General features: G+C 42.4%; 1 protein-coding gene across 1 annotated transcript in view; it reads left to right on the forward strand.

The window, feature by feature from the left end:
- The window catches only part of LOC121922947, a gene marked incomplete at its 5' end in the record, with an annotated part of 30,534 nt that extends 8,833 nt beyond the window's left edge, over positions 1-21,701 (forward strand). Inside the window, 16 exons of the mRNA XM_042452908.1 lie at positions 1,236-1,319; positions 1,431-1,598; positions 3,873-3,969; positions 4,572-4,795; positions 6,064-6,217; positions 6,728-6,939; positions 7,629-7,746; positions 9,410-9,615; positions 11,170-11,287; positions 11,817-11,986; positions 14,325-14,398; positions 14,837-14,964; positions 17,044-17,233; positions 18,906-19,044; positions 20,200-20,296; positions 21,550-21,701. Coding sequence (XP_042308842.1) covers positions 1,236-1,319; positions 1,431-1,598; positions 3,873-3,969; positions 4,572-4,795; positions 6,064-6,217; positions 6,728-6,939; positions 7,629-7,746; positions 9,410-9,615; positions 11,170-11,287; positions 11,817-11,986; positions 14,325-14,398; positions 14,837-14,964; positions 17,044-17,233; positions 18,906-19,044; positions 20,200-20,296; positions 21,550-21,632 — 2,262 coding nt within the window. The remainder of the gene's footprint in view (positions 1-1,235; positions 1,320-1,430; positions 1,599-3,872; positions 3,970-4,571; positions 4,796-6,063; positions 6,218-6,727; positions 6,940-7,628; positions 7,747-9,409; positions 9,616-11,169; positions 11,288-11,816; positions 11,987-14,324; positions 14,399-14,836; positions 14,965-17,043; positions 17,234-18,905; positions 19,045-20,199; positions 20,297-21,549) is intronic.
- Between the last annotated feature and the right edge of the window lie 5,127 nt (positions 21,702-26,828).

Here is a 26,828-nt window from a genome sequence, read left to right on the forward strand (position 1 = left end):
ACATTAGTGCAGGTAACTTTTTTGATCAGGAGAAGCAAGAGAAATTAATAGATATATTGTTCATGTGAAACCTGGCTAGTATCTCTTGTCTCCTGATTAAAATTGACTTTCTTTCTATCTAAAGAGTGGGGGCCAAGAATCCAAAAGCTAGGTGATCAAACTAAAGTCAGAATTCTAAATGGGAGAAAAGTTGTCTTTTAAGTATCAGAGTATTCTAGAGAGGGATGAACTAAATGATTTGAAATCGTCTCTGCATCAACTGGAACTGAATGTAGCCAACTAGTAGAATTTGACTAGAATCCCCACAACCTGCTGCTTTGGGATTTTCAACAGCGTGGTGTAGTGGTTTGAGCATTGGGCTATGACTCTGGAGACCCTGCTTAGCCATTTAAACTCACCAGGTGACCTTTAACAAGTCACACTCTCTCAGTCTCAGAGGATGGTAATAGCAAATCCCCTCTGAAGAAACTTGTCAAGAAAACTCAGTGACAGAATCAACGTAAGTTGGAAAAAACTTGAAGGCAGATAGCGTACACACACACACACACAAAACACACACTAGGAGTAGAAGCAGAACTCTGAGACACTATAGACCAGTGTTTCTCAAACTTTGGCCTGCCATGTACTTTGGACTTCAGCTCCCAGAATGCCTGACGGTTGTCCAAGATGGCTGGAGCTTCTGGGAGCTGCAGTCCAAAACACCTAGAGGACCAAAATATGGGAATCACTTCTGTAGACAAACAGCCATAGTATCAAGCAGTGCCTCTGTTATGGGGCCTCATAGTTAGGTTTCTAATGTGAGTTATATCTGCTCTCTCAATCAATGAATTAGAATTTGTATAGCTAGTAGTACCTCTGTTCATGCACTTCTGCACTGGTCTGTTCCTGTTGTACAAGGGGTGCTACCCACTCTTTCCCTGCAGCCATGTTATTACAATACTTAGAACCTGCTTCCTAGTATTCTTGCATTATAGTGGGATCTCCTGGTAATTGTATTTCAGATGCTCAGTTTCTAAATTCTGAATTTTATAAACACATCCTAAAGGCTGAGAATAAAAAGTCACACAGCTTTGGCATTTGGTTTCAGAGCGATTACCAGAGCAAGCAAAAATGTCCAGAATGGATTCTTCATCAGAATCCCTTTTTGTAAGGGGTAAAGTAGGACAGATGAAGGATTTGGTGCAAATGACAGCTGTGAAGAATCTCTCAGTTACACTCTACCTCTTCTCTCACAGGTCTCTGTCAGAAGAAATGTACCACCAATCCCCGATGGCTTTCTTCAAGACCAACCTGATGATTGGGAATCTGCCTTCCCAGAGGTATGTCTTCCCCTTCCTTATCATGAATTGCATGACTCGGGATTACTTCCCATAAGAAAGGTTAAGTAACTATGAAGTGTCTTCTACCCTTGCACCCCCTCCCCACCATAGGTCCAAGCAGGCACACCTTCTGTTTGGCAAGTTGTCTTTCATGTGGACAATGGCAAGAAAGCCATGCTGGTTGAAGAGGCTCATGCTGTTGGCTACGGGATCAACACAACAGACACGAGGATTGTGTTGAGGTCTTCCTATAATGCAACCGAGGCTCAGAAGTTGGAGGTAGGCTCACAGTTTCTGGAACACCAAGCATTCTACAGCCATGCGAGGCAGTTCATACTGAAGGCAGACTCAAGGTCACTCAGCTTTATGGCTCTGTAAGAGTCGGAGTTTGAACCTGGGGTTCCTATTCCTAATCAACACATTAATCCAACCTTTCCTCCAAATGTGTTGGACCATAAGTCTCATGAATATACCTAGCTGGGAGATTCTGAGAAGTATAGGCAAACACATCTGGAAGACACATCTGGTTGTTGCATCACACTGGTTCTTATGTGATAGCAGGTGCTCACTTGGAGACTTTCCCATCTGTTTGTGACAAAATGAATGCTCTTAAAGTGGCCCCTGCCACTCAGTTTTTGTAGCTGTACAACTGCCAAGAAAAGAGCCAGTGTGATGTAGTGGTTTGGAACTCCACAAGACCAGGATTTGAATCCCCACCAGCCATGGAAAACCAGTGGGTGGCCTTTGGCAAATCACCCTCTCTCAGCCTTAGGGGAAGCCCAATGTCAAACCTTCTTTGATTAAATCTTGCCAAGAAAAGCCTACGAGAGGGTCACCACAAGACAGACTTTACTTAAAGGCATATAACAACAAACAACCATTTAATGAATATTTTTATACATATGTCTATACTGTATGTCATCCATTTAGTTGGGAATAATCATTGTAATACTGCATCCTTACCATCTGTATTCCCATTTACAGCTGCATCATGTCTAGCTATGCTAGAGCTTATGGAAAAATGTCTTTAGTATGGCCACTGTGTGTGTGCATGCGTGCATGTATTCTTGGTGGTGTAAAAAAAGCGAGTGTTTCTAAACTGGCTTCAGGCTTCATCAGGGTTGGTTAGTCAACACAATTGGATCTTTTTGGCCAGGAAGCTTCATAATTTTGTAACTTAAACGGCTAGGCTGACAACATCAAAAGGTGTGCGTGGGCTGGACATTTTCCTTTCTACAGCTGTGGGATGGGTGGAAGTGGTTAGTGATTATGGGAAGGGGAGGGAATTAACTTCTCATCTAGACTTTTCATACTTGGATGAAATGTTTTGATTTCACTGACTGAGCATAGAAATATCAATCAGAGTGACAAGAAAAGAACTAAACTACTTGCCCAACATAAACAATGCAAACTGAGTACCCTTGCCTTGGTTGGCTAGGCTAATTCTGCAATCAAGCTGCCACTTTTGTTTCTTCTGTTGCTTGTCCAGCTGTGTGGTAGGGAAGCCTTCACTGGCCACTGATTCAGCCCTTTTGGCTTCATCTGGTAAATATATTGTCCTTTCCATCAAGCCTTGGCAACCATAGGAACTAGGATGCTTCCAAGCTACTGTACTCTTAAGCTCTCAGTTCTTGGAGAATTGGCGCTCATGTTGTTCTTGCATTCTGCAAGTCTACAGAGCTGCAGGAACAGACATGTCTTTCTAGGGGCTGCTGTATTTTCAGTGAGGTGTGGAGGTGTGTGGTAATAAAACATATCTGCCCTTGGGGCATACATTTCAGTAGATCAGCTTAATTTTTCTCAGTGCTGAACTGAAGTAAGGCGGTGAAGAATCTCTGCCAGTTCAGATTTTTTGGACTTCAACTCTCAGAGGCCCTGGCAAGCATGGCTGAAAGTGTGGGATTATAGGAGTTGTAGTCCAACAGTAACTGGACTGCCAGATGTTCCTTATCTTTTTATCAGGACCCCTGTCCCTTTATTAATGGACATTGATAGAGTGAGACATACAGGGCCTTTTAAATGTCTATCAACATTGCTGGCATTCTCTTGGAATTGTTATTCTTGTTCTTTCAAATTGTTTCTGATTTATGGTGACCCTAAAGCAAATTTATCACAGGGTTTTCTTGGGCTGAAAGTGTGTGACTTGCCAAGGTCACCCAGTGGGTTTCTCTTGTCAAGCAGGGAATCACCCTCTGGTCTCCAGAGTCATAGGAGATGATCAGACGGGGGGGGGGGGGGGGTTGGGGAAGAAAAAGGCATACTCCCAGCAAAGGTGCATGATCACGATGAAGATTTTCAGACTTACCCGTGAATGGTTTGTTGCTAGAGCATTCCTGGATCTTCATGGATTAAGTCCTGGATAAGCGTGATGTGTCTGAAAATCTTCAGCATTATTGTGCAATTTTGCTGGTAGTATGCCTTTTGCTCCCAGCTTGTTTTGCCTCATCTGATAATCTCCAGCATCTTACACTCAGAGCACAACCAAAACACTAGCTGTCACTCTTGTGCTTATTTTTTTAAAAGCCCGTAAACCGCTTCTTGTTACCATTTCAGGTCAATGGGGTTCCTTTCTCCTCCGTGAGATCGAGTACCTACTACAAGCAGCGCTGGATGCTCCTCATGGTGGACACAGCTGTGGCCTGTCCTATAGGTGGGTAAACATCTTTCTAACCATAGGATAAGAATACTTGATATTTGTGCCAGCAAAGTGCAATGGGCTAATGTAATGAGCTTATGGTACAAACAGGTGTAACTATTCTGGATGCTTCTTATAAGGTGAAAGAAAGCCTTTGGGCATCTTTTTCTCAGGAAATGATCAGAGGTAGCAGAGAAGAGTAGTCTTTAGAATACATTACAGAAGCCCCTAAAACTGGCTCCTGTGCATAGAGGAAAGCTTATAGGCCTCATGGAGAGAGGACTCTGTATGAAGCTACTCCTTCTGTAACAAAGGGATGGTTAAAGACTGAGTGGATTTCTTTTAAAAAGGAAAAAGTAGATTTGAGAGAAGCAAACTACATATCAGAAGAACAACTACACAGGAAGATCAAGATAGGATGGGATATTTGAGCCCATCTGGCTGTCACCTCCTACAAATATGCATCCTGGCTACTTGTTAGTTATTAAAACACTGATACTTTTTACTCTAATGCTTGAGGACCACAAAACTGAAGCATCAGTTCTTTAGCTTAGGTTTTCTTCCTTGTCACTTTAAGGCTTAAGCTGTGACATCTCTTCCTCCTTCTTTCCTGTAAGATGGAATGACTTACACACAAGAGACAATCACCTGGACTATCCCAAAAGCTATCTCCCCCCTCCTGGCTGGAGTTGGCACCATCACAGAACTGCAAGTGGAACTGGGCATCAACCTGAACAAGATTCCTAAGCAAGACATAGTCCGTCGAGGGTACTTGCTGGATAGTGACAAGAATGCCATTATAGTAAAGATCCCTATTGGGGCACCTGATGGTAGTTATAAGGTATGTTGGGATGTTGGTCTTTGGTACCTTTGATATTTAAGATACTGATCCCCAAGCTTGGGTTCTCTAGATGATGTTGGTCTACAACTCCCATCCTCTTTTATCAGTGACCATGATGGTTTTTTTTAAAATTTCTGTATACCTTTGAATGATTTTATAACTGTTTTAATGTAATTCTTTTAAATGTTTTTAGTTTTATTGTAAGGTTTCAGGCATTTTTTTGTGAACTGCTTGGGACCCTCAGTGGGAGAAAGGTGGTATACACATAGCTAAATAAACAGTCTTGGATTATGGAAATTGAAATGTATCCATATTTGGGTTACCCAAGATTGGGAAGCACTGATTTAAGGGTCTGGCACAATGCCTTCTTGAGTAAGTGATTGGAGGTGGAATTTAACTAAGGGATGGTGGTGGAAAGGCATACAGCTGGCCATGTATTATTTCTGCTACAAAATGCTTTCATGGTGCCATCGTCCAAAATGATCACATCAAAGGAAGTGGTGATGCTGCATTAAATAAGTGTGCTAAGATGGTACTCATATTGGAAGGACTTGAGAATCCCCATGTGCCTTTTTTAGAGCTTCTGACCCCCTTCTGTATGAAGGGGTCAAACAGCAGTTGAATGGGCTTTAGGGGAACCGGGGAGCTCTTATTTTTGTGTTATGACATTTATTCATTCATTTTATTTGTAGTATTTTTATGGTTTTTCTCAGCCAAAAAGGCCCCCAGAGCAGCTTGCATGTATGTGTATGTGCCTTCAAGTTGTCTGTCGACTTATGGCAACCCCATGTATTTTCATATAGTTTTCTTAGGCAAGGCATCTCACAGGTGGTTGTGTGAGTTCGTTCCTCTGAAATGTAGCCTACAGCACCTAGTATTTGTTGGCAGTCTCCCATCCAAGTACCAACCAGAGCTGACCCTGCTTAGCTTTCAAGATCAGATGAGATAGGTGCCTTTATGGTATTTAGGCTCTTTTGTTGTTAACTGCCTTTGAGTTGATCCCAACTCATGGCAACCCTGTGGGTGAGACATCTCCAAGACTCCCTGTCCTCAACTGCTCTGCTTAGGTCCTGTAAATTCATGCCTGTGACTTCCCTAATAACACTTACCTGTATTTAAAAAAAGGGCAGTCCATATCCACAAACTTATAATCTAAAAATGCAAACCATGAAAGGAAAATGGAATAGGGAGGGAAAAGGGGTAGAAAAAGTAATAGCTTGTGCCATGGCTCTTTAAACAATGGCTCTTTGTCATTCTTTTCCTCCCAGAGTGATGTTGTTGATGGGCAACTAATGAGCACCTACAAAATCAACCTCTACATAGAGCATCTCTGGGAAGATGACAAGAGAGGTGTCACAAAGCACACCATCCTGAAGGAGATCAACACCCCTCTGCAGCTCGTGCCAGTAACAGTTACAGACTGTGAGTGCTCATTGTGAAGGGTAAAAATAGCTAGTAGTTGCCAAAACCTTGGTATTCTTGAGGATAGAAGAAGCAGCTCCCTGGACAACTATATGTACATGGGTGAGGCAGGGAGGCTCTGATTATGGAAGAGATTGCTGTTTCCTGTGTCCTTCTTGGAGGCAGAGACCACCTGGAGGCCCTCTATAGCTGATGTTTAGTGCCCAACTCTAGAGCTTGTGTGCGAAGGAAGGAATAGGGGCCCTTCATGTATGCATATGAGGGCAAAGGCTTTGCAACCTTACTCCCTGAATTCCTCCTATAAAACACACTCTTTGCAGGAATGGCAATCCAGAGGCCATCCAATTGGTTTGGAATGCCACTCCCATCAGCTTTGGCTATTCTGCTAGAGATGCTGGGAGCTGCAGTCCAGTCACTTCTTCAGGGCCAGACATTTCTCAACACTGGCTGAGGGGTCTAAAGCTGATGTAAAATCTTCAGTTGGGGTGACTGTGTTTTTCTTCCTTTCAGATACAAACATCAGTATTCAGCTCTTTAATGCAACAGTTGGGCCCTTCTTACCAGATGTAGAGCTGGTCAGCGTGACAGTGGATGAATCAGGGCCATTGCCACTTCCTAAGGCTGACAAAAAGGGCTATAAGATCTATGAAACCAAGCATCCCAATGGTAGCAAATATTACATTGTGCAAGTCCCTTTTGATACCCCTGGAATTGAGAAGAAGGTGAGTCCTATTGCAAGCCAATACTAGACAGGGCTATGTGAATGAAGGGTCTCCACTTGCTGCAGAATGGCAAAGCAGGGACAACAGTGCTGACCAAATCATAAAAATTCAACACAATGGAATAAAGGGGACTCTCTTGGAACTTTGAAGCCCCCCCCCTTTTTTTTTTTAAACTTTAAAAATAAGGTCTGTTGTATTTCTGGTGTCACCCTTGAGCTATTAATCTGTGTACAGAGCTTGGATATAAACATTTTAAGAATGTGGTACTATTTGGAATTTGGAATAATGAGAGGGAATGAACACACTTTTAGTTTTTTTAATGTAATGAGGCCCAGTTTCCCCCTTTTGGGGGGGTTGTAGAGTGAATTCTGAGGGGTTTTTTAATCATTGCTCTCCCACCTCTATCTTTGATCAAGGAACTGGCAAGGGCAATGAAATGAGCTATGTGTTGCAGTCCTGGAAAAATTTGCATGAAGGTGGAATTCTGGTGTGCAGACTCTATGCAGTCTTTCTAAACTAACACTTAATGCAATGCATTAACTGTGGAATTTTGGAGCTCATTAAATTGGGAACACAAATCCACTTTTGAAAGCTAATGTCCCCAACTCTGCTTATGGCTGTTGATGGTCAAAACTAGGGTCACTGGCAGTGTGTTTGGCTGACACAAATCCTTCTCCTCCTCTCCCCAGTATGTGCCAGATAACATCAGAAACTACAGCACAATCCCCATATTGGGATTTCGTGTGGTTCCCCAGGCAAAGACCTTTGATGTTCCAGTTCCTTTTGTTGCTCTGGTCAAGGATGCAGGTGAGTTAATACGAGAATGAGAACCCTAGACTGATCTGTTGTGGCTGTAAGAAGCAAAAGGGTGGTGGTGGTGGAAATCACAAGCAAAAGAGTATGATATCCAGGATCATGTACTTAGGGTTTTCCAGCAGGGCTCCTGCTAGAGTAGAATACTGCTAGAATTAGCTTATTGATAGAGAACAACAAACTTGCCTGCAGTTTTGTTTGTTTTTTTACTCCCTGCAGAATTATGCTGAAAGGGGTGGTCATGATGAGCACCTGATCTTCAAAATTCATGACTACATTGTTTAACATCATCAAATTTATTCTTAAAATTAAGATGGTAGGTTTAGCTACTGTGAGGGGGGAGGTTCTGGATTACTGATAAGGAATTGCTGGATCATGCCATACATTTCTGGGCACACACTTAACATTGGCTGATTGGAGACGTGATCCCAACATCTACATATTCATATTTGGTAACTAAAAGTGGTGGCCAATGTAATAGTCACTGGTTTGAATCCTGTTAGTTACATAAACTGGCATAACTGCTGGCTATGTCAGTCTATGTACTGTAGGGGGTACTGCAGAAGGAGGTAACCTGTATCTGATGCAGTGCATAACAAGGGTCCTGGGTACAGCACCACCATCCTGACCACTGATTTGCTGATGGGGTGTGGCCTTTACCTGGGATAAAGGAGCAGTCTTACACTAGAGCTGGAGGCTGCTCCCTCTTTCTTCATTACTCAAGAGCAGCTGGAACATGAACCCACATAAGCCACACACACCAGTGATCAGTGGCTAAGGGACACAGTTGTACACAGGTGGCCCAGTGCTGATGGTAATTCCTGCTGTAAACTCAAGTATTGCCCAACTTGCGTTACCTTCCAGATGTGTAGAAATTTCAGATCCCAAGTTCTTGGCTTTGTAGACAGCTTTCTAGCAGGTGCAATTTCTTCATGGATACTATTGAAATTCCCAGTAGTCTCTGAACAGGAAGAAAATGAAATAGGGATATGGAAAGGACTTTAAGATAGAGCTGAAGCTTAGAAGGATAATTCCTGAAATAAAGAAGTTTATTCATCTCAGTTTATCATATTTCCTTGTTGAACAGTTACCTATAACGCAGTGCATCTGTGTCTGGTAAAATTTGGCCAGTGGAAGCCAAGAACACACATGATGGGGCTGTTCAAGTGACCAATGGGTCATAACTGTCTGAATCTAGTCTGCCTAGTGCAGCCTGAGAAGGTGTATCTCCATCTTCCTGTATCACAAAGTTGATGGTGTCTCTAAGCCAGTGGTTCTCAAACTTCCTAATGCCACAACCCTTTAATACAGTTCCTCATGTTGTGGTGACCCCCAAGCAGTGTCTCGGTTCCTAAGAACATCAGAAATGAGTTTTTTCTGATGGTCTTAGGTGACCCCTGTGAAAGGGTCATTTGACCCCCAAAGGAGTCACAACCCACAGGCTGAGAACCACTGCTCTAAGCCATATATGAATCTTGGTGAGGCACCAGCTTTGGGGCCAGAATTTTTTGTCAGAGGAGTTGGCTTCATCAGCTCACTCAATTAGTTGAGAAATTGTAGTTGTGATGCTAAGGGGTTCTAGAAGTAATACAGTGAGAGAAAGTGAATGTATGAGATTCCTACACTTAAAGCCCCCTTCTTCCTCCTGTCTTTTCAGTGCTGCCTCAGGCTGAGGGGTTCTGTGATGACAAAGCCCTCTATTTAGTGATGAAACGTGGGAATGTGGACCAGGACTGGCTGCCCTTTGTGAAGGACACACACCTGAACCAGGAGACAGCCCAGAGTCTTGGTTATACATTACATGACAATCAGACCCACTTGGCCTTGAGAGTGCCCAGGCATGGTGTGCACATTTTCTATGAGGTAAGGGAAGCTTCATAAGTTTTGGATGGACACAGAAGTTGTTGCTTGGTAAGGGAGGGGCTGAGAGATGAACCGTTCCCCCAATATAACTGCCCCACTACAGGAACAAAACCAACCCTACCAGTAGACCAGGGCAATCACCTCATGCAGCACATCCTTGGCAGCAGTAGAGCCAGACCCTTCAACTGTTCTTTGAAGCCCCCTGAAGGTTTCCCTTTGGACAACAGGGCTCTTAGTGCTACACACTTCTTCTCAGCTCTCTCAACTAACTGGCTGCCTCAGGGTGCGATGGTGCATACAATCCCATTGCCTGTGTTGAAGACTGAGATACACTACAGTCACAGTTTGTACAGGGAATAGCATGGAAGCACCATCTTTTCTCAGATAATAATAATAATAATAATAATAATAATAATAATAATAATAATAATAGGTTTTATTTATATACCGCCCAATCACTGGGAATCCGAGCGGTTTACAATAGAGGGGATAACAGACAGTTCCCTGCCCACAGGCTTACAATCTAAAAGACACGACACAAAAGGAGAAGGGAATGGTGAGGGGGGGAGGGAATCAGGTCCAGCATTCTTCTCTCCCTCTGAGGCCTGGACCAAGGCAGATGGACCGGAGGGAGGGCTCTTCTTCTTCAGGCTAGCCCCTGATGGTACTGGGCCAGCCTTCTCTCTCCCTCAGAGGCCGAAAGATGACAGTTAGGGAGGGAGGAGCCTCCTTCTTCAGGCTAAATGTCAGCTCTACGCAGGACAACAGACTTTGAAACAATTATTTTTTTTGGACTATACATCCAAGAAACTCCAAGCCAATGTTGTAAAAAGGTAATTTCCCAGCCACCAGTCCCAGGTTTTATAATGACTAGATTAATTGAATTATATATTCTACCTTTCTCCCAAAATGGACTCAAAACAGCTTTAAAAAGCAATTGACCTAGCTGGATGCTAGATACTAAAACTGCAATGCCTTGTGGGTTTTTTTCTCCAGCAAATGGGGTATTTCTATACCTGCAAGCGCATTTGTCCTCTATTAAAATTTGGCTAGATTCTTGATAGCTTTCCAGGATAGATCTTTAAGATCTGCTGAATTTTGGTGGAGGAGTGATTGCAATTGGCAGTCAGTCTTTGGCCTCTTCCAAATACCTAGCTGAGCCCTAATGTGTGGTAACACAAAAGCACTTTTGGCAAAGTTGACAGTACAGTATTCAGTTTTGTTGATGCTCTGTTGGAAGTGGACTTCAGACACACTTTTTCCTGTAGCAAAGATGATAGCAGGCCCACGGTCCCTTAAATTGATCTGGGTTTTGGCAGAAGTCCAATTTGGTCAATAGTTTGTCCATTGGTCATAGAGTGTTCTTTAGATGCAAAATGTGCCTAAAAGGTGTTTAAACATTTCTGTTTTCCTTTTTGTTCAGTAGGGATGGGGAAGAACCCAAGTGGTAAGTGTGGGATTGCTGTCTTGTGTGTGTGTGTGTGTGTGGTGCTCATAAGCTTCACAGAAGGTCCTTAACTTAGGCAACTGATCTCCCCTTCCTTGGCTTCCCAGGAAATAGGACCTCTTGGGATCGTGGCCACTTTCCAGCTGCTGCTGAAGGACCATCTTGCTCAAACTGAAATGATGGATTTTGCCATTTCCTGCAGCTTCTCTCCAAAAGATCTCATTGGTAAACTTCTGTCTCATACCATTCTTTCATTCGTGGGGGGAGAACCTGGGAGAACCAACAGCCTTCTTCCTAGATAAAGCAGTAGCCAACAACTTCAGACTTGGTATCCCCTTTTCAATATAGCATGTAACAAGGATACATTTCTTACCCCATGTTTGCTATCTAATTCATTCATATTCTCTCCTCACACCTCCCTCTCTTTCATACACGCTCCTATACCTTGCTCAATGTGCTATCTATACTCTCTCCTGAATCATCCAGTTCTTTTTATATTTGAGTAAATGTGCACAAGCAAGATTTTGCAGTGTTCTCTTTTTTACACCCAACAGCTAATACTGCTATTATGTTTTTTTAAAAATGGACAGAAAAGTGTTAGTATTAAGGAAAAGATCAATTAAAAATAGACCAAGCGATGATTAAAAATGGCATCCTATGGGACAAGGCACAACCTAGTTAGGAAATTGAGGCTACAGAGTGCTGAATTCTTACCCACAGAAGACCCTGGAGTGAGTGTGTGGGTGTCTTTCAGACTGCCGGCCTAATGGCACCATGGTGATCTCTGCTGTGAAGCTGGTTGGGGTCCCAGATATGGAGCTCTCTAGTCTAGTTCTGAAAGACAAACGTTGCAAGCCAGCCTCAGTGACAGAGGAAGAAGCGACCTTCGTCTTTGATGTGAGCTCTTGTGGGACAACTCGCAAGGTGAGAAATGGTTGCATTCTTTCCTAATCAGGATATGGAAAGGCTTCTTCATGTAGTCCTTAAATGCAAATCGAACTTGGCAGGCTCAAAAGTTGTGTGCTGTTTGGTGAATAGACAGGACTGGTGCAAGACAAGATGGTACACCCCCTCCCACATTCTGTATAAAGTTAACTGGGCATGTTGTTGACTTTGTTTCAACACTAGGGATGTTCTCTGTGCCCAAGAGCAGCAGACCACTCACACCTCCGCTATTCCCTTCTTGAAGTACAGAGTTACGACTACTGCTCCATGGCATCTGCTGCACGAAGTGCACCTAACAGGAGGCTTGCTCTATGAACCTCATTAGGTTTAAAGAACTACTGAATCTGTTAGAACTCAGCCTGATGCCCACTAAAGGTGTTGGTGCAAGGTGACCAAATGTCATAACCCTAAAAGGAGAGCAAGGCACCATAAGATATAGAACATAAAGAAAAAAGTCAGACATGACTAAATCGAAGCTAAAAACACTCATATAAATGTAAATTCTTGCTTCTTGGTCATGCTCAAAATGGATGGCATTTTGGAATTCCTCCTAGATGGAAGGTTGAAATGTAGGACATGTCCTGGAAAAGGAGGACTTCTAGTCACCCTGTGATGGTGTGGAGGTGAAGCCACCGTTGGTAGATCTAAACCCCCCAAGTTTACCACTTCCTTTATTGGTACTTCCAAGCACTCTCATTTGCACCCATGTCCCATTCAGTCACAGGTGCAAAAGTATTTATTCCTAACACACATAGCCCCTCTTTACATTCAAGATGGCATATGTGGCAGCCCTTCTCTCCACTTTAAATCTTTAAACAACCCCAGTGAGGGAGATCACACCAACAGGGTGATTGACTCAGGGCCATCCATGTGAGCGTCACATGAGTAGAACCTGGATCTATGAAGTCTCAGACCAGCAACTACTATATCCTTCACACAACCACTTAGAATAAGCCCCTATTGAGAATAAGTATTCGGGGTGGGGGAGAAAAATGAATACACTGAAGAAACTGGGAAACTGGGTTACCTTATATTTTCCTACCTACTGATGTACCTTTAAACATTCATGATCTGTTATTTATTTAACTATGTTAATTATAAAACCAAACACAGAAAATTGCTTGATGACAAGATAGTACTGAAACAATTATGAGCAATAGCAGCAACACAAACAAGCAAGAGGGTTGTGGCAACAGAAGTTTTATTTTTCTCTGGGCAATCTCACACATTTGTTTAGAAGTAAATTCTAATCTGCTCAGGAGCAGTTTTCTTACCTGTATTCAGTATTTTGGGAGTACCTCCCATGTGACTTACTTTTCAGTAGACAATGGACTGCAATTTGCCTAATCTATATATCTATATAGATACATAGATATAGCAGAAAGTTAAATTTCATGGATGGAATTTCTGCTGAAGTTAATATTTGAAGCATTTGGAAGTAAATGTTTCTTGAAAGTTTCTAGAGACAGATGAGCTTTCAGGCTAACTTGTAAAATACCAGTACATTGCTATATTGATCCAGTTAAATTAATCTTGATCCTGGTGCCCTGGTGGGACAGTGCTGTGCAGCCACAACATTGTAAGTTCAACCCTAGAGAAGGGCTCCAAGGTCCACTCAGCCTTACATCCTTTCCTAGGTCAGTAAAATGAATGCCCATCTTGTTGGGGGCAATTGGGTTACACATTATAAACCACTTAGGCAGTGCTAGTTCACTGATAAGCGGTATAGAAATGTATTTGTTGTTGCTATATTGCTATCATGGAAGAGCACACAGTATCAATCTATCTATTCTATATCTTCTATATACAGATCTATATGAGAGAGAGAGAGAGAGAAAACTAGAGGAACTAAACTGAGAGAAAGAATTTAGATTATGCTTCTTTTACCCATTTTGTCTCCAGGCATATCTTTCGAACCATCTGGCAGAGACATTCCTAATTAATTCTCTGTCATCCCACTTTTCCAGCTGCTTTGAAAATGCCCCAGTTTCTATCCTCCTCCCACTTTCCCCCTTTGTCCTCAGCTTACTTCAGTTGTTGCAAACAGAGTTCAAAGTGCAAAAGTAGTTTGCACTTAGTTAACTCTGTGGAGGGGAGGAGGGAGCAGAATCTTGCCCTTTTCAGTCAGCTCAGGCAAAAGCAAACTGTTGCAGGTTCTCCAACCTGCTTTCCTTGCCTAGCAGGGTAGTTAGGGAGGATAAAGGGATGAAGTGGGGTCAGGGATACTGGAAGGAAGTGCACAAGGTATGATTCCTTAAGGAGAAGTGAGATTGAAAACTCCAAGACCTTTGCTATCTAACCTAAAATCCATCTGCAGTTTGAAGACACCACCATGACCTATGAGAATGAAGTCCTGTATTTCCTCCCAGGCCAAGCCACGCCTGTCTATCGGTGAGTACTTATGACTTGGGGCAGGGGGAGAATACGTAAAGTATTTCAGCAGGTTTGGCAGCACCTGCGAGAGATGTATAAGCTGTATGTCAAGACAACCCCTTGCTCTAAAAGATCAAAGATTTTATCCAAAGATCAATGGGAATTGGTATGATGGAATGGGGTGGTTTTTGTCCCAAAACACGTGATGATTCTTTGTGTTGGCTTCTCATACTTGCCCTACCAGTACCTTGGCTTTTAAACATGAACAGTGAAAGGTCCTAGGAAGTGACTTGCATGACACTTCACAAGACTTTCCACTGGCCATGTTTAACAGGCAAGGCAAATTGACTGGTGGTCACTTCATAAAAAAAAAAGATGGGTTATAGCCCCCAAACTGTTATGGGGCTGGTTGACTAAAACAAACTCCTCTCACAGGCAATCTTTTTACTTTTTAAGGTTGAAATGTGCTTGCCAGTATTTCATTGGTGATACTCTGATGCTTCAGTATACCCCAGTAGAAGCTCCATCGCCAAGCATCCTCCCTGGGGTTGGGCTGCTGGCGCTTGCCCTCAAGCTGGCCAGGGGTAAGTTCAAAAGCATGGCAGAGGGTGGCTGTCGTGAATGTGGCAGCTCCATCAGACTGGGGTTTGTCTCTTACTATACCTCAAGATGGATAAGATTCTTTTCTGAAACAAGAAGTAAGTTCTAATCTAGTTGTACGCCTGATATTCAGGTATTGTCTCAGAGCATGGCTTGGGAACTTCTGGTTCTCCAGATTTGTTGGATTACAATTTCCACAACCCCTTGGCCATGCTGGTCGGGGCTGCTGGGGTAGAAGTCCAAAATAGTAGAGGTCTGAATATGTGGTGCTCCCCGCCCCCAATCTTGGAAGCATTCTTCCCATACAAAAAAGAGAGGAGTATCTTGAAAAAGAGAGGAGTATACAGTCAGGCCCTCCGTATCCAAGGATTCAACCATCCATGGCTTGAAAATATTTTTTAAAAATATAAACTCCAAAAAGCAAAGCTTGATTTTGCCAGTTTATATAAGGGACACCATTTTACTATGCCATTGTATTCAATGGGACTTGAGCATCCATGGATTTTGGCATGCATCATGCATGGTAGGTCCTGGAATCAAACCTCAGGGGATACAAAGACCCTACTTATAGCACTATCCGTCTTTGATTTTTATAAGCAGTTGACTAGCCTTTAAAATGATCAGACTAAAAAATAATTGGCAGATCTAACCTTATCAGCTGAGATGCTGAGGCAATGAACCATGAACAGGGGACCAATTCATAACTATGTGAATAGTTATTTTGGAAGTGTGTTTGTTTTGAATGAGACCAATGAGTTTCTAAACTGCCTCTAAATGAGCATCAGCTGATTTGAAACTGTCAAGTATTCAGACTGTTGGGCTTTATCATCCATGCACCTGAGGCCAGAAAATTGATGGACATGTTGAGGCTTGAATAAATCACTGACTTTGGATCCCAGTTTATTTCCAAGCTCTGGGCTAAACCAAATGACCCTACAGAATATTGGGCAATTTCCTTGCCTCTATCCCTAAAACCATGAAGATGGGATACTTTGGGTACCATCAGGCACATCAACTTTCCTTATACCTTATACCATTGGCCTAATTGGATCCAGCATATCTAGTTGGTTCACTGACTGGCAGAGGCAGAACAGAATTTTATTTTATTTTTCCCCCTTGCACTAACTCTGTAATACATTTTCAATCTCTGGGTTTAAAACTAAGGAGGTGCCTTATGTATTGTTCTGGTGCCCTTTTGCTGAGGAGCGGAACCTAGTGGCAGCCTTAAGCTAATCTACTGCCAACTTCTCTTTTTCAATGCAGGCTTGTTGTTTTTGTGTGCTTTCAAATCATTTCTGACTTATGGCGACCCTAAGGCAAGCCTATCACAAGGTTTTCTTAGCAAGTCTCTTCGGAGAGTGTTTGCCATTGCCATCCTCTAAGGCAGATAGAAAGTAGGCTGCTTTCTGTAAGACCCAAGAGGAGGTTTTTTAGAGTAACTGAGGAGATTATCACATAGGGTTTTAAAACTGCAGTTATAGTTCTATAATAATGTCTTTGGTGATACTTGTCACAGAAATTACCTCCAAATCAGAGCTGCTGTATTTCCCAAGCATGGCTAGGGTGTCCCTTTTCAATGACAGGAGAAACCCTTTAATATGTTCTTAATTGCACAGCAGTCCCATTAATCCTCATGTGTGAAAAGTTGCTGCCATGGCAGTTGCAAAATTGGCATTCACATGGTGCCCCTGTCTCGTCTCCTCCCCCTGTTCCCCCACCCACTTGTTATTCCCAAGTAGCCTGCTTTCATTTATTAACTTTTCTATATATTTTTTTCTTTTTAACTTAAATTGCATTAGCATAACTCTGGAATAGCGTGAAAAGGTAAAAATAAAAGTAAAATAAAAAACCAAAAGGCATGCTGGGCAGGATGTAGGGCAGGGAGGCGAGGTTAAGGGGGAGTCCACGAGAGATGGCATAAGCAGCCCAAGTTGTGCGACTGAGAATATGTGTGATAATGGCTGCTCACAACAGGTATGCTTGTGCTAGACTTTGGTGACAATTGGACTTGTGTGGTAATGTCCTGAGACACTAAAGTGCTTCTCTTCCCCTCCTCACCCCAGACAAATCCTACAGCAACTTTTACCAAGACTCAGAGTATCCAGTGATTCGGTACCTTAGGGAGCCTCTCCACTTCCAGGTAGAGCTTCTCCACAGCCAGGACCCCCAGCTGGAACTTTTTCTGGAGGACTGCTGGGCCACAGCCACAGAGGACAGGAACAGTTCTCCCCAGTGGAACATAGTGGTTGACAGGTACGTTCTTCCCTAGGGCTGCCATTAGGCAGGTAGCAGTTGGTAAGGGTGTATGAGGGGAGTAGGGTACAACACAGTTGTATGAAGTGGTGCCATTCAGCTGGTGTGCATTGGTTGTTAAAATTGTTAAAAGATGTGAAGGCTGGGGAGCTTAAAAGGGGAGCCAGGAGCAGTGGAAGCAGGAGCATCCCTGGGTGGTGCAGGGGGTGTGGACTGCACCAGATGACAGCTTAAAGAATGGTGACACCATTGCTCCCTAAACATTTGCCTTTTGGCTGAAACAGGCCATAGCATTTGCCTGCATCCCTTTAAAATATGGAAGAGATGGAGTGAGTGGGGCACGATTCAGTGGGAAGAGAAAGGAGAGGCCCCAGGTTTTTAAAATTATTATTTTAAATTTTAACTTTTTAAAATTCTTTTAGCATGTCTTAATCCTTTAACATTTTCTTTAAAAATGTCACATCTTAACAAATTTTCACGTTAACCACATGAAACGATGGACATGTAAATATGCTTAGGCTGTGCGTAGGTTATTGTAATTTAAAGGTATAGTTTTAATTGTGCTAATTGTGTATGTCATAACTGTTGCTGGTGATATATGGGAAATATGATTTATGAGTAACATTAGTACAAAAAAAATTGCTAAGGATTCTGTATGGTGTGAGGAGGTCAATGCCGGGGTTGGCACCATGAGTTACCACACCAGGTGATACCAACCCTAGTGATGCCACTAAGTGGAAGAAAGAAGGAAGAGATTGGAGTGCTAAGAGGGGAAGAAGCATAGATGGACGGTATTCTCCAGAGCAGTGGGGGAGATAGTAAATGCTTGTTAATTATTTTGAATTACATCACTGGTTGTATAGGACGCAAAGTCTATTCTTTGTTCCCTAATCTAGCTCACTACCCTCAGAAAGCTGTTAGGATGTATTTCAAACATTAGTATTGAAATAAGAATCAAGTATCAGTCGAGTAACTTCTGTCTTGGGGTAGGATGGGTGTGATCTTGTCTGTCATATGCAACAAAATGTCATTGGCCAACCATACTGTCCCTAAGAGCAGAATGGGATTGCTAAATGAAAAAAATGGTTGCTATGTGTGAGGAAGCAGAAGGAGTCCTTGGTGGGGATAAGTCGACTAGTGTTGCTGGGCCGGGTTATGTCTGAGGCTGAACAATCTCTGGAAACACAGAAGACAGAAGGAAGCTTGACACTTGGGACTGGATGGAGAAATCATGACTCTGTCTTCTCAAAAATTTAGTGCTATTGAGACATAGAAATTGCAAGCAATCTTTGGTAAAGCCTCAAAAGATGGGAGACCTTGATAATGGTATTATTCTAGAGCAGAACTGGGGAAATGTAGGTCGCTGGTCTGCCACTTCTATCAATCCTAGCTGACCTAGCCATTGGTGAGGCATCATGGAAATTGCAGTCAAGCAACATCTGACAGGTCATGAACCCCCATGGTAGTTCTAGAGCCTATCTTAATTCTATATAATTCATAAGCCACAAAACTCCTCTGTTCTTGATAGAGAGTGTAGGTTTGCAGTAGTAGATAATGTCCTGTCACTGATATATATTGTAGTGTCCTGTCATTGATATATGCCAAGCTTACATGTGCCAGAGATCATAGGATCTCTGTTAATGATATTTTTGGATTTTTTTTTTTTAACAAGCTGTGAAAACACCGAAGACACACATCAGACCACGTTCCATGGAGTCCCTAGTGCCTTTGTGCCATTCCCTACACACCTGAAGCGGTTTGAAGTGAAAATGTTTACCTTTGTGGTGGACAGACAAGCTCTTCAGGGGCAGGTAAAGAGGGCAGCCATGAGGTTGTGTTCTTGGCAGTCGCTCAGCCGGGCAATCTTTGAATCTGGGCATGCTTTTTAAAATGCCATTATGTAGGTTTTCCTTCACTTCAAATTGAGAGAAGACAGGCACACCATGTTTGGGAGCCTTCCTCATTCTGCAAAGTAAGACATAGGTTTTCTGCCTTAAAGCCCTAATCCAATGATCCTGGCATCTGTCTAATTTCTCTTGGTCTTCCTTCAAAAAGTGAAGTTCTGCGCTTTTCCCTGTCAGAAGAAAACATACAGATACAAAGGGCTGCAGCTGGGTTCTTAATGCCTGAACTGCCTTTGAATCCTTCTGCTTAATTCAGGGAGGGAACTTCTGTTCTACAGAGTAACTCAGATTGGCCTGTCCACTAGCCTTGCCCTCTCTTTGAAACATGGATTTGAATAACAAGGCAACAGTTGGATTCCTGGCTATACTTTTGCCTTCCTCTGCCAAGGACTTCCATTCCTTCTGGGACCAAGTAAAGTACCGGCAATTCATCTCCAACAATATGCTTCCTAGTTTTTCCAGAGTAGCCCATGATGCAGAGGCCCAGTGTGATGTAGTGGTTTGAGTGTTGTACTACAACTCTGGAGACCAGGGCTGCCAATTTCAAATCCACATGTGACCTGCAATTTTACTCATCTCTTAAGTGGTGTCTGTGGCAAACATATCTTCAGAGCATAGATATTCTTAGACAGCAGCTCCCATAATCTTTTCGCCATTGGCTATGCTGGTTAGGGCTCATGGAAGGCAAAAATATCTGGAGGGCCACAGCTCCCCAGCCCCAACTGAAACATTTTTCTTCCTCAAATTCCTTTTCTAAGTGTTTTCTTTCCATCATGAGGCTTCTCCTTCTGTCTTCTTCCTTTCATTATATGGGCTAAGAACCATCATGGTTTGGTTACTAGGCTAAGATTCTGGTAGACCAGAGTTCAAATCCCTGCTGAGCCATGAAAACCCGTTGGGTGACCCAGCCTTAGAGGAGAGCAAAGGCAAAGCCCTGCTGAACAAATTTTGCCAAGAAAACCCCACAATAGGATCGCCATGTTAGAATGACTTGAAGGGCATAACGACAAGAGTCTGTAATGCAAGGTGACTTTTTTTAACCCCCCCCCCCCCCGTCTTCAGATCTACTTCCACTGCAGTGTGGTAATCTGTGATTCCAGCTATCCAACCTCTGATGCCCTCTGTGCCAGGCGCTGCATTCCCAGAAGGCAGAGAATAGGTGAGTGTCTTTAATGCAAAAGCTTTAACTGGAGCTTCCAGGCAATACTGGAGGCATTCTGCTTTCTAAGGTGGTCCCTGTGGAGCAGTGGTTCTCAACATTAGGTCCCTGAATTTTCTGGATAGTAACTTCCAGAATCCCTGACCCTTAAGTCATGCTGGGTGAGATTCTGGGTATTCAAAGCCCAACATCTGCAGAGTGTCAAGGGGTATTAGTCACTGCTGTAGAGGAAAGGGCAAAGAACACTTGCCCATATCTCCGTTCCTCTGGGGAGTCTTTCCTTCTAATCTGTATAAGACGTATAGAATAGTGAGCCCTTGATATCCGCTGGGGTTTGGTTCCAAGATCCACCCTTTGATACCAAAATTCATGGATGATCAAGTCCCATTCAATATAATGGCATATTGAACTAGTAAATGGTAAATGGTAAAATCAAGGTTTGCTTTTTGGAATTTATATGTATTTTAAAAATATTTTCAAGCTGTGGATGGTAGAACCCATGGTTATCAGGAACCAACAGTATATTGTCTCCCGCAGAATGTCTACAGAGCTGTGAAACTGTTTTTTTTTTTTGGGGGGGGGGGATACTCTTCAACAAAGTAGTCTGCTCTATAGGCTATTTAATGTGTTTTTTTAAACTCAAGAAATTGATTCGTTCTCATATTGAAAGAGAGGATTTAAAGTGACATGACTAATAAAATGGTTGGTTCGTGGGATTTAGAAACACTTCCCAGAAACATGGCTATTATGGAAACTGATTTTTACTGTATTCCATACAGTCAATCATCTTGAATCCATAATACCCTTAAAGGGAAAGGCATCACTTGCAAAAGCACTTACAAATGACTCTCAAATGTATTGTGAAAGAACACTGGCAATAACCATAGCTGGCTACAGCTATAGAAGCAAAATATTTTCAATGCATCCACCATGTGGATGCATGTCCAGTTTGCACACATGCTCAACTCTATATGGTTGTGGCTCTGTGTACAGCAACTTTCAGATGCATCTGATGAGCAAATGCTTCACTCCATTACATTAAGAAATTTGGGTGGGAACAGTGCTGGCAGATGCAGTGCTGAATAAAATAGGTGTATGTGACTCTCTATGGCATAGTGTATTTAACAGGTGGGGAATATGTGGCCCCATAGCTCCCATGGACAATCATATACTCACCATAAGGATAACACCAGATTCTTTCTGAGCAGCAAGGCTTGCCTCTGAAATACTTAAAAAAAATTTTTTTTTCCTAGGCCGTAGTATTGATTCGACCAGTGATCTGCAGGGATATGTCTCATCTGGAGCAATTACGATTGGAAGGAGGAACCATGCTTAAGCGTCTTTGCAAACTGATTCGAATGAGGGCACCCTACAGCTGCTGAGATAACAAAGGATATTTATTGTAATCTACTGTAGATATTTGTCTCTGTGCAATAAAAGCCTTTAATAGGCATATTTGGATTTGATCGTGTGCTTTTCTGTAAAATCTTCAGAAGAAGGATTAATTAGGGATGGATGTAAGAAATGGAAAGCAATACCATATCAAAAGCATGTGGCTTTTCCATAGGAATTTCAGCTTATACAAGAAGGTATACTATATACCTGGCACCTGAAATGAGTGTTGCTTCTAAGCAAGACCTTAAAATGAGAACTCTTTTGTGCTGTTTCCAGTCCTTGACTCTAAAAGCAAAATTCAGGAGGCATTACTGTCACTGTCATTTTGCTCCACATCAGGTGTAGCCCCCTGGGTTTGTTGGATTTCAGCTTTCATCAGCTGCAGACCGCCATGGTCAATAGTGAAGAGACAGGAATTGCAGTCTTAATAGCTGGAGGGCCATGCGTTCCCTGTTCCAAGGTATTACAACTATCTTCTGGATAGGTAGCTTTGGATTTGACAGTTCTTAGCCACAAGTTTGAGAACCCACCTCCATTGGATAGAGTAGAATCTAGCAAGGGACATGGTCAGATCGCTATTTCTGGTTATCAAGTGCATGGGAAAATGTACCACTAAGTGTACACTGAAGAGGATTTGCCATATTCCAAAATGTAGAGGGTCATGACCCACCATCCTAGAGAGCTGTCATTTTAAACTGCCACATGACAGAAAACAGTTAACTTCTGCAACTAAAATAAACTTCATTTTAAGCAGTGCCTGTAGGAATTTGGCCACCCTGGCAGGGAAGAAATTCCTCTTAAATACTTAAGGACCTACCTTATCCTTTTAGTAGACATTATTGGGTTTAACAAGTTTCTTGCTTCTTCTAAGAATAACTTCTGGTTAGGAAGCATGGCTTAATAGAAGGAAGGTCATCCCAATCAGTTTTCAAAGATGATTCTAGATGTGTATGTATAGTGGTATTTCATTCTCACAGCAGGTCAGTCCCTTTGGCCTCAAATAATGGTGGGGTGTTGGCTGTTTATAGGAAATGAGCCAAGCAAAATTCTGTTTCATATCATGCAATACTGCTAATATAGTAATGAACTATGCCCTGTACCAGTGATTCCCGGCCTGGTGTCCTAGTGTTTTGGACTCCCACTGTCCTGTTAACACAGTCAGTATTAAGATAAGATAGAAATTACAGCATAAAATATTTGGAGAACACCAGCCTGGAAAAGATTGTCATGTACTATTGACTTTACATGATCAATGTTGGAAAGAGAATTTGGAGAACCTTCTTCAATTGTGCAAATTAGATAAATACCTGCTTTCTGTGTTCTGGTATGAATGTTTTTACAGAGTATCTTAAATAAAATGTCTTCTAATCTGGGAAGTCACATGCTCTCAGAATCAGAGGAAGGCAATGGCAAACCTCCTCTGAACAAATTTTGCCAAGAAAACCCCATGATAGGTTGCTGTAAGTTGGAAACGACTTGAAGGCACACAACAACAAAACCCTACAACTGCCCTATCAAAATATAGCAAATACTGTATGCTTTTTTTGCCAATGTATGGTATGAAGCTGCATGCCACGACCAAGTAATGAGTTACCTTACCTGTAGGATTTGCTCTAAAGTCAGGTAACACAAACTATTTAGGGCATGTGGTTTCACCTCAATGGCCAAATGAACTTTTTAAGAATGGAAGAAAGATTGCTGTTGCATTTAGGAAGAAAGCTGGACTGCATGAAGAAAATGGAAGCTGTTGCCTAGACTCCAGAGAAAAGGTTGATCTTTGACACATGAGGTAAAGGCAGGGTCCCTGTTGCACCTCCTTCCCGATACTAGAGATCACTCACAGAAGGCAGGATGGAAATGTCAGCCAGATGCTTCTAGATTGACAGGGCAACAGAATTCAACTAATCGCAGTAACTGCTGTCCAGCAAGTGGAGATTCAGGGCCTTTCACAGTCCTATGTATAACCTGGACTACGGAACACAAAACAGTAATAAATGCATAACTCTAAGTTATACATTCATATCTGATGTAATGGATTCTGGCCATAATCCTGTCAATTGTACTAGTATTTTTTTCAGCTTAACAGTACTATTCATTCATAAATACTGGCATTACTTACTTCTCTTACATCACCATCTACATAATATTCATCTGGTGAAAAATGAAATCCTAAAAATCACTAATGTTGTAGGAGTTGGCATAAAGGAACAAGCATAAAGTATAGAGGTAGCAGAAAAGAATTGTCACAAAGTAACTGTATTAAGAAACACAAGACCTTACCACACGGGGACTTTTTGAGCGTCAGTTCGCATTGGCCGATGCGTATTTACGTTATATAGCATTGGAGTTCCACACCTGTAAGCTCTGAATACGCATTGACCAATGCGATATAACGTGAATACGCTTTGGCCAATGCGTATTCATGGCTGAGTTCTGAACTGAAGGTAGCTGGCTCCTCCGTTTTCCGAGTGCGCAAAATTAGGGGATTGGCTGGATCTGCATTGATGGCCAGTGTGGAGCCCCTGCTGCTTTGGCTGGTGTGTACATCCAATCCTCTGGTTCTCCCGAAAACCATCGGTTACAAATCTCCCATGATGCTGCGCTGGAATTTCCCCTTTCTCCTTCCGGTGGCCCTTTCCCCTTTTAGCACAACCGCTGGGGCTGGGGCGCGTTATTTCCACTGAACGAGATAAAGCAGAAACCTTTTGTGTCTGGGGAGGGGGGAGTGTATATGTATATGTGTGTGTATACACACACACACACACACACACAAAGATGTCTGTGCAAGCATATACATGCAGCATTACACTTTCAGCTGCTCCAGTTTGTGTGTGTGTGTGTGTGTGTGTGTGTGTGTGTGTATATATATATATATATATATATATATATATATGCGTGAGTGTATATGTATATGTATGTGTAAATTTACACAGCGCTGTACATACAATCTTTTTCAATTGGACGGTCCCTGCCCTCAGGCTTACAATCTAAAAAGACACACACACGCACACACACACATATAAAAATTCTCATACAGACAAATGTGTGTGTACACATAAAAAAGGCATCACATTTGGCTGTACCATATGTGTATATATAGAGTATGTATGTATGTATGTATTTGTGTGCGGTGTGTGTGTTGTATTATATATTATAAATATATATTAATATATATATATATATATATATACTGTATATAACACACACCACACACACACAACATATATACAAATGGTGGCATACCCTTTCGTAAGTGGCTAAAGGCAGCAAATCTCGCGAAATACCGCGCTAAACAGTGACCTTATTCTTCACCCCGGAAGTTAAAAATGTTGCGCCCCGTTCAGGCTGCGCAAGCTGCCGATGCGCATGGCGAACACACATTGTATTGGGCTGGTTTTGGTGATCCAATCTGCACTGACTCGCTTTTCGTGAATATGCATTGGCCTATGCGCAAGACCTCGATCCGGAAGGCCGCTCAGGTGTGGATGAACGATACGATATGACGCGAATACGAATCGGCAAAGTGTATTCAGAGAGTGCGAGTGTGGATGAACAATGCGATATGACGCGAATACGAATCGGCCATGCGAAATGACGCTCAAAAAGCCCCCTGTGGTAAGGTCACCAGTAAGTGAAATCCAAGACCTGGATTGGATAATACCTGGTGGGTAATAGAAGGAAGATCACCCCAATCAGTTGTCAAAGATTATTCTAGATGTGTATGTATAGTGATATATCATTCTCATAGTGGGCCCTTATTTCCATTGGGAGTTGGTTTCCAGGACCCCCCATGGATACCAAAAATCCATGGCTGTTCAAGTCCCATTAAATCCAAAGTCATTGTACAATTGTGTTCCTTAGTAAAATGGCAAAATCAAGTTTATTTTTTGGAATTTATAGTTTTTTTGAAGATTTTCAAGCCATGGATGGTTGAATCTATGGCTAGGGAGGGCCAACTATACTGCCAATTGACCTACAAAGTATAACGGGTGAGTTTTGTGTCCCCAGGACTCATCAGGTCAGGGGCTGGGGGCAGAGAAAATCTAAAAGCAATCCTGGCTAGAAATCAAAGCCACAGGACCTGCACGTAGGACTAAAATCCCAAAATGGGATCTTCCAAACTTCAAGAATCAGCTTGAGGTGTGTTAGTAACCGATTTCACCTTGGGAAAGGGAAAACATTGGTGCCCTCCATTCTTAAAATAGGTTGGGAATGATGCAACATTTACTCTCAACCCTCTAGATGTTTTTGGACTGCCACACTGAATATCTCTTAATATTGGCTATGTTAGCTAGGGCTGGCTGGAAGTTGTAGTCCAAACTGCAGTACCACGATTCCTCCTCACTTAATGCTCTAGCCAAAGCTGCCAATCATTCAGTCATTCACAATAAGGATCCTGAAGTATGTTACTATACCTGCTTTTTAAATGGTAGTCCATGACCCTTTAATGACAAATATCTGTGTCCCATGACTGTTAGCAACTAGGCCCTGACAGCTGGTTTGTACCATTAAGTAATAGAATGTGGTATATTTCAAAGATATAGCCATATCAGTATGTGAGAGTCTTGTAGCACCCTTGAGACTAACTGAAAAAAAGAAGTTGGCAACATGAGCTTCCCTAGACTTCAGTCTACTGTACTTCCTCAGATGCATTCACGCACAACTTTTGTAGCACCTTGGAGACTGACTGAAAGAAAGATCTCTTACAAATGAGGTATGTAGAGAGGAAACTCTAGTACCTTGAGGAAAGATGTTCTTAAGACTGTAGGGAAGTTAAATGGTATAGTTTGCATTGCCTTTGCTGCACCTGGAAGGTGATTAGGAAATGGCTAGTGTCACAGAATCCCTGTCTTGGGTGCAAACAGTAGCTTCCCTAAGCTGGTAAACATAAAAGAAGGAGATATGGCAGGAACTTCTGGCTCAACAAACACCAGTTGTAGCTCTCTCTATTCTTGTGCGTTGGTTCAGTAACTATAGTAGCTCCTGTCTGTCTAACCGATACCCTTCTTGACTACAACTATTTTAGCCTTGAACTGTAATGGGCTATGCATGTTCCCACAATCTTATGAGTGAGCTTGTTCAAAATCACATTTTTGGTTTGACACGAAGCAGCTTTTGCAAAGGTTAGTTGCAGGGA

This window comes from Sceloporus undulatus, chromosome 2 (genome assembly GCF_019175285.1).
Source record: "Sceloporus undulatus isolate JIND9_A2432 ecotype Alabama chromosome 2, SceUnd_v1.1, whole genome shotgun sequence".
Lineage (NCBI taxonomy): Eukaryota > Metazoa > Chordata > Lepidosauria > Squamata > Phrynosomatidae > Sceloporus > Sceloporus undulatus.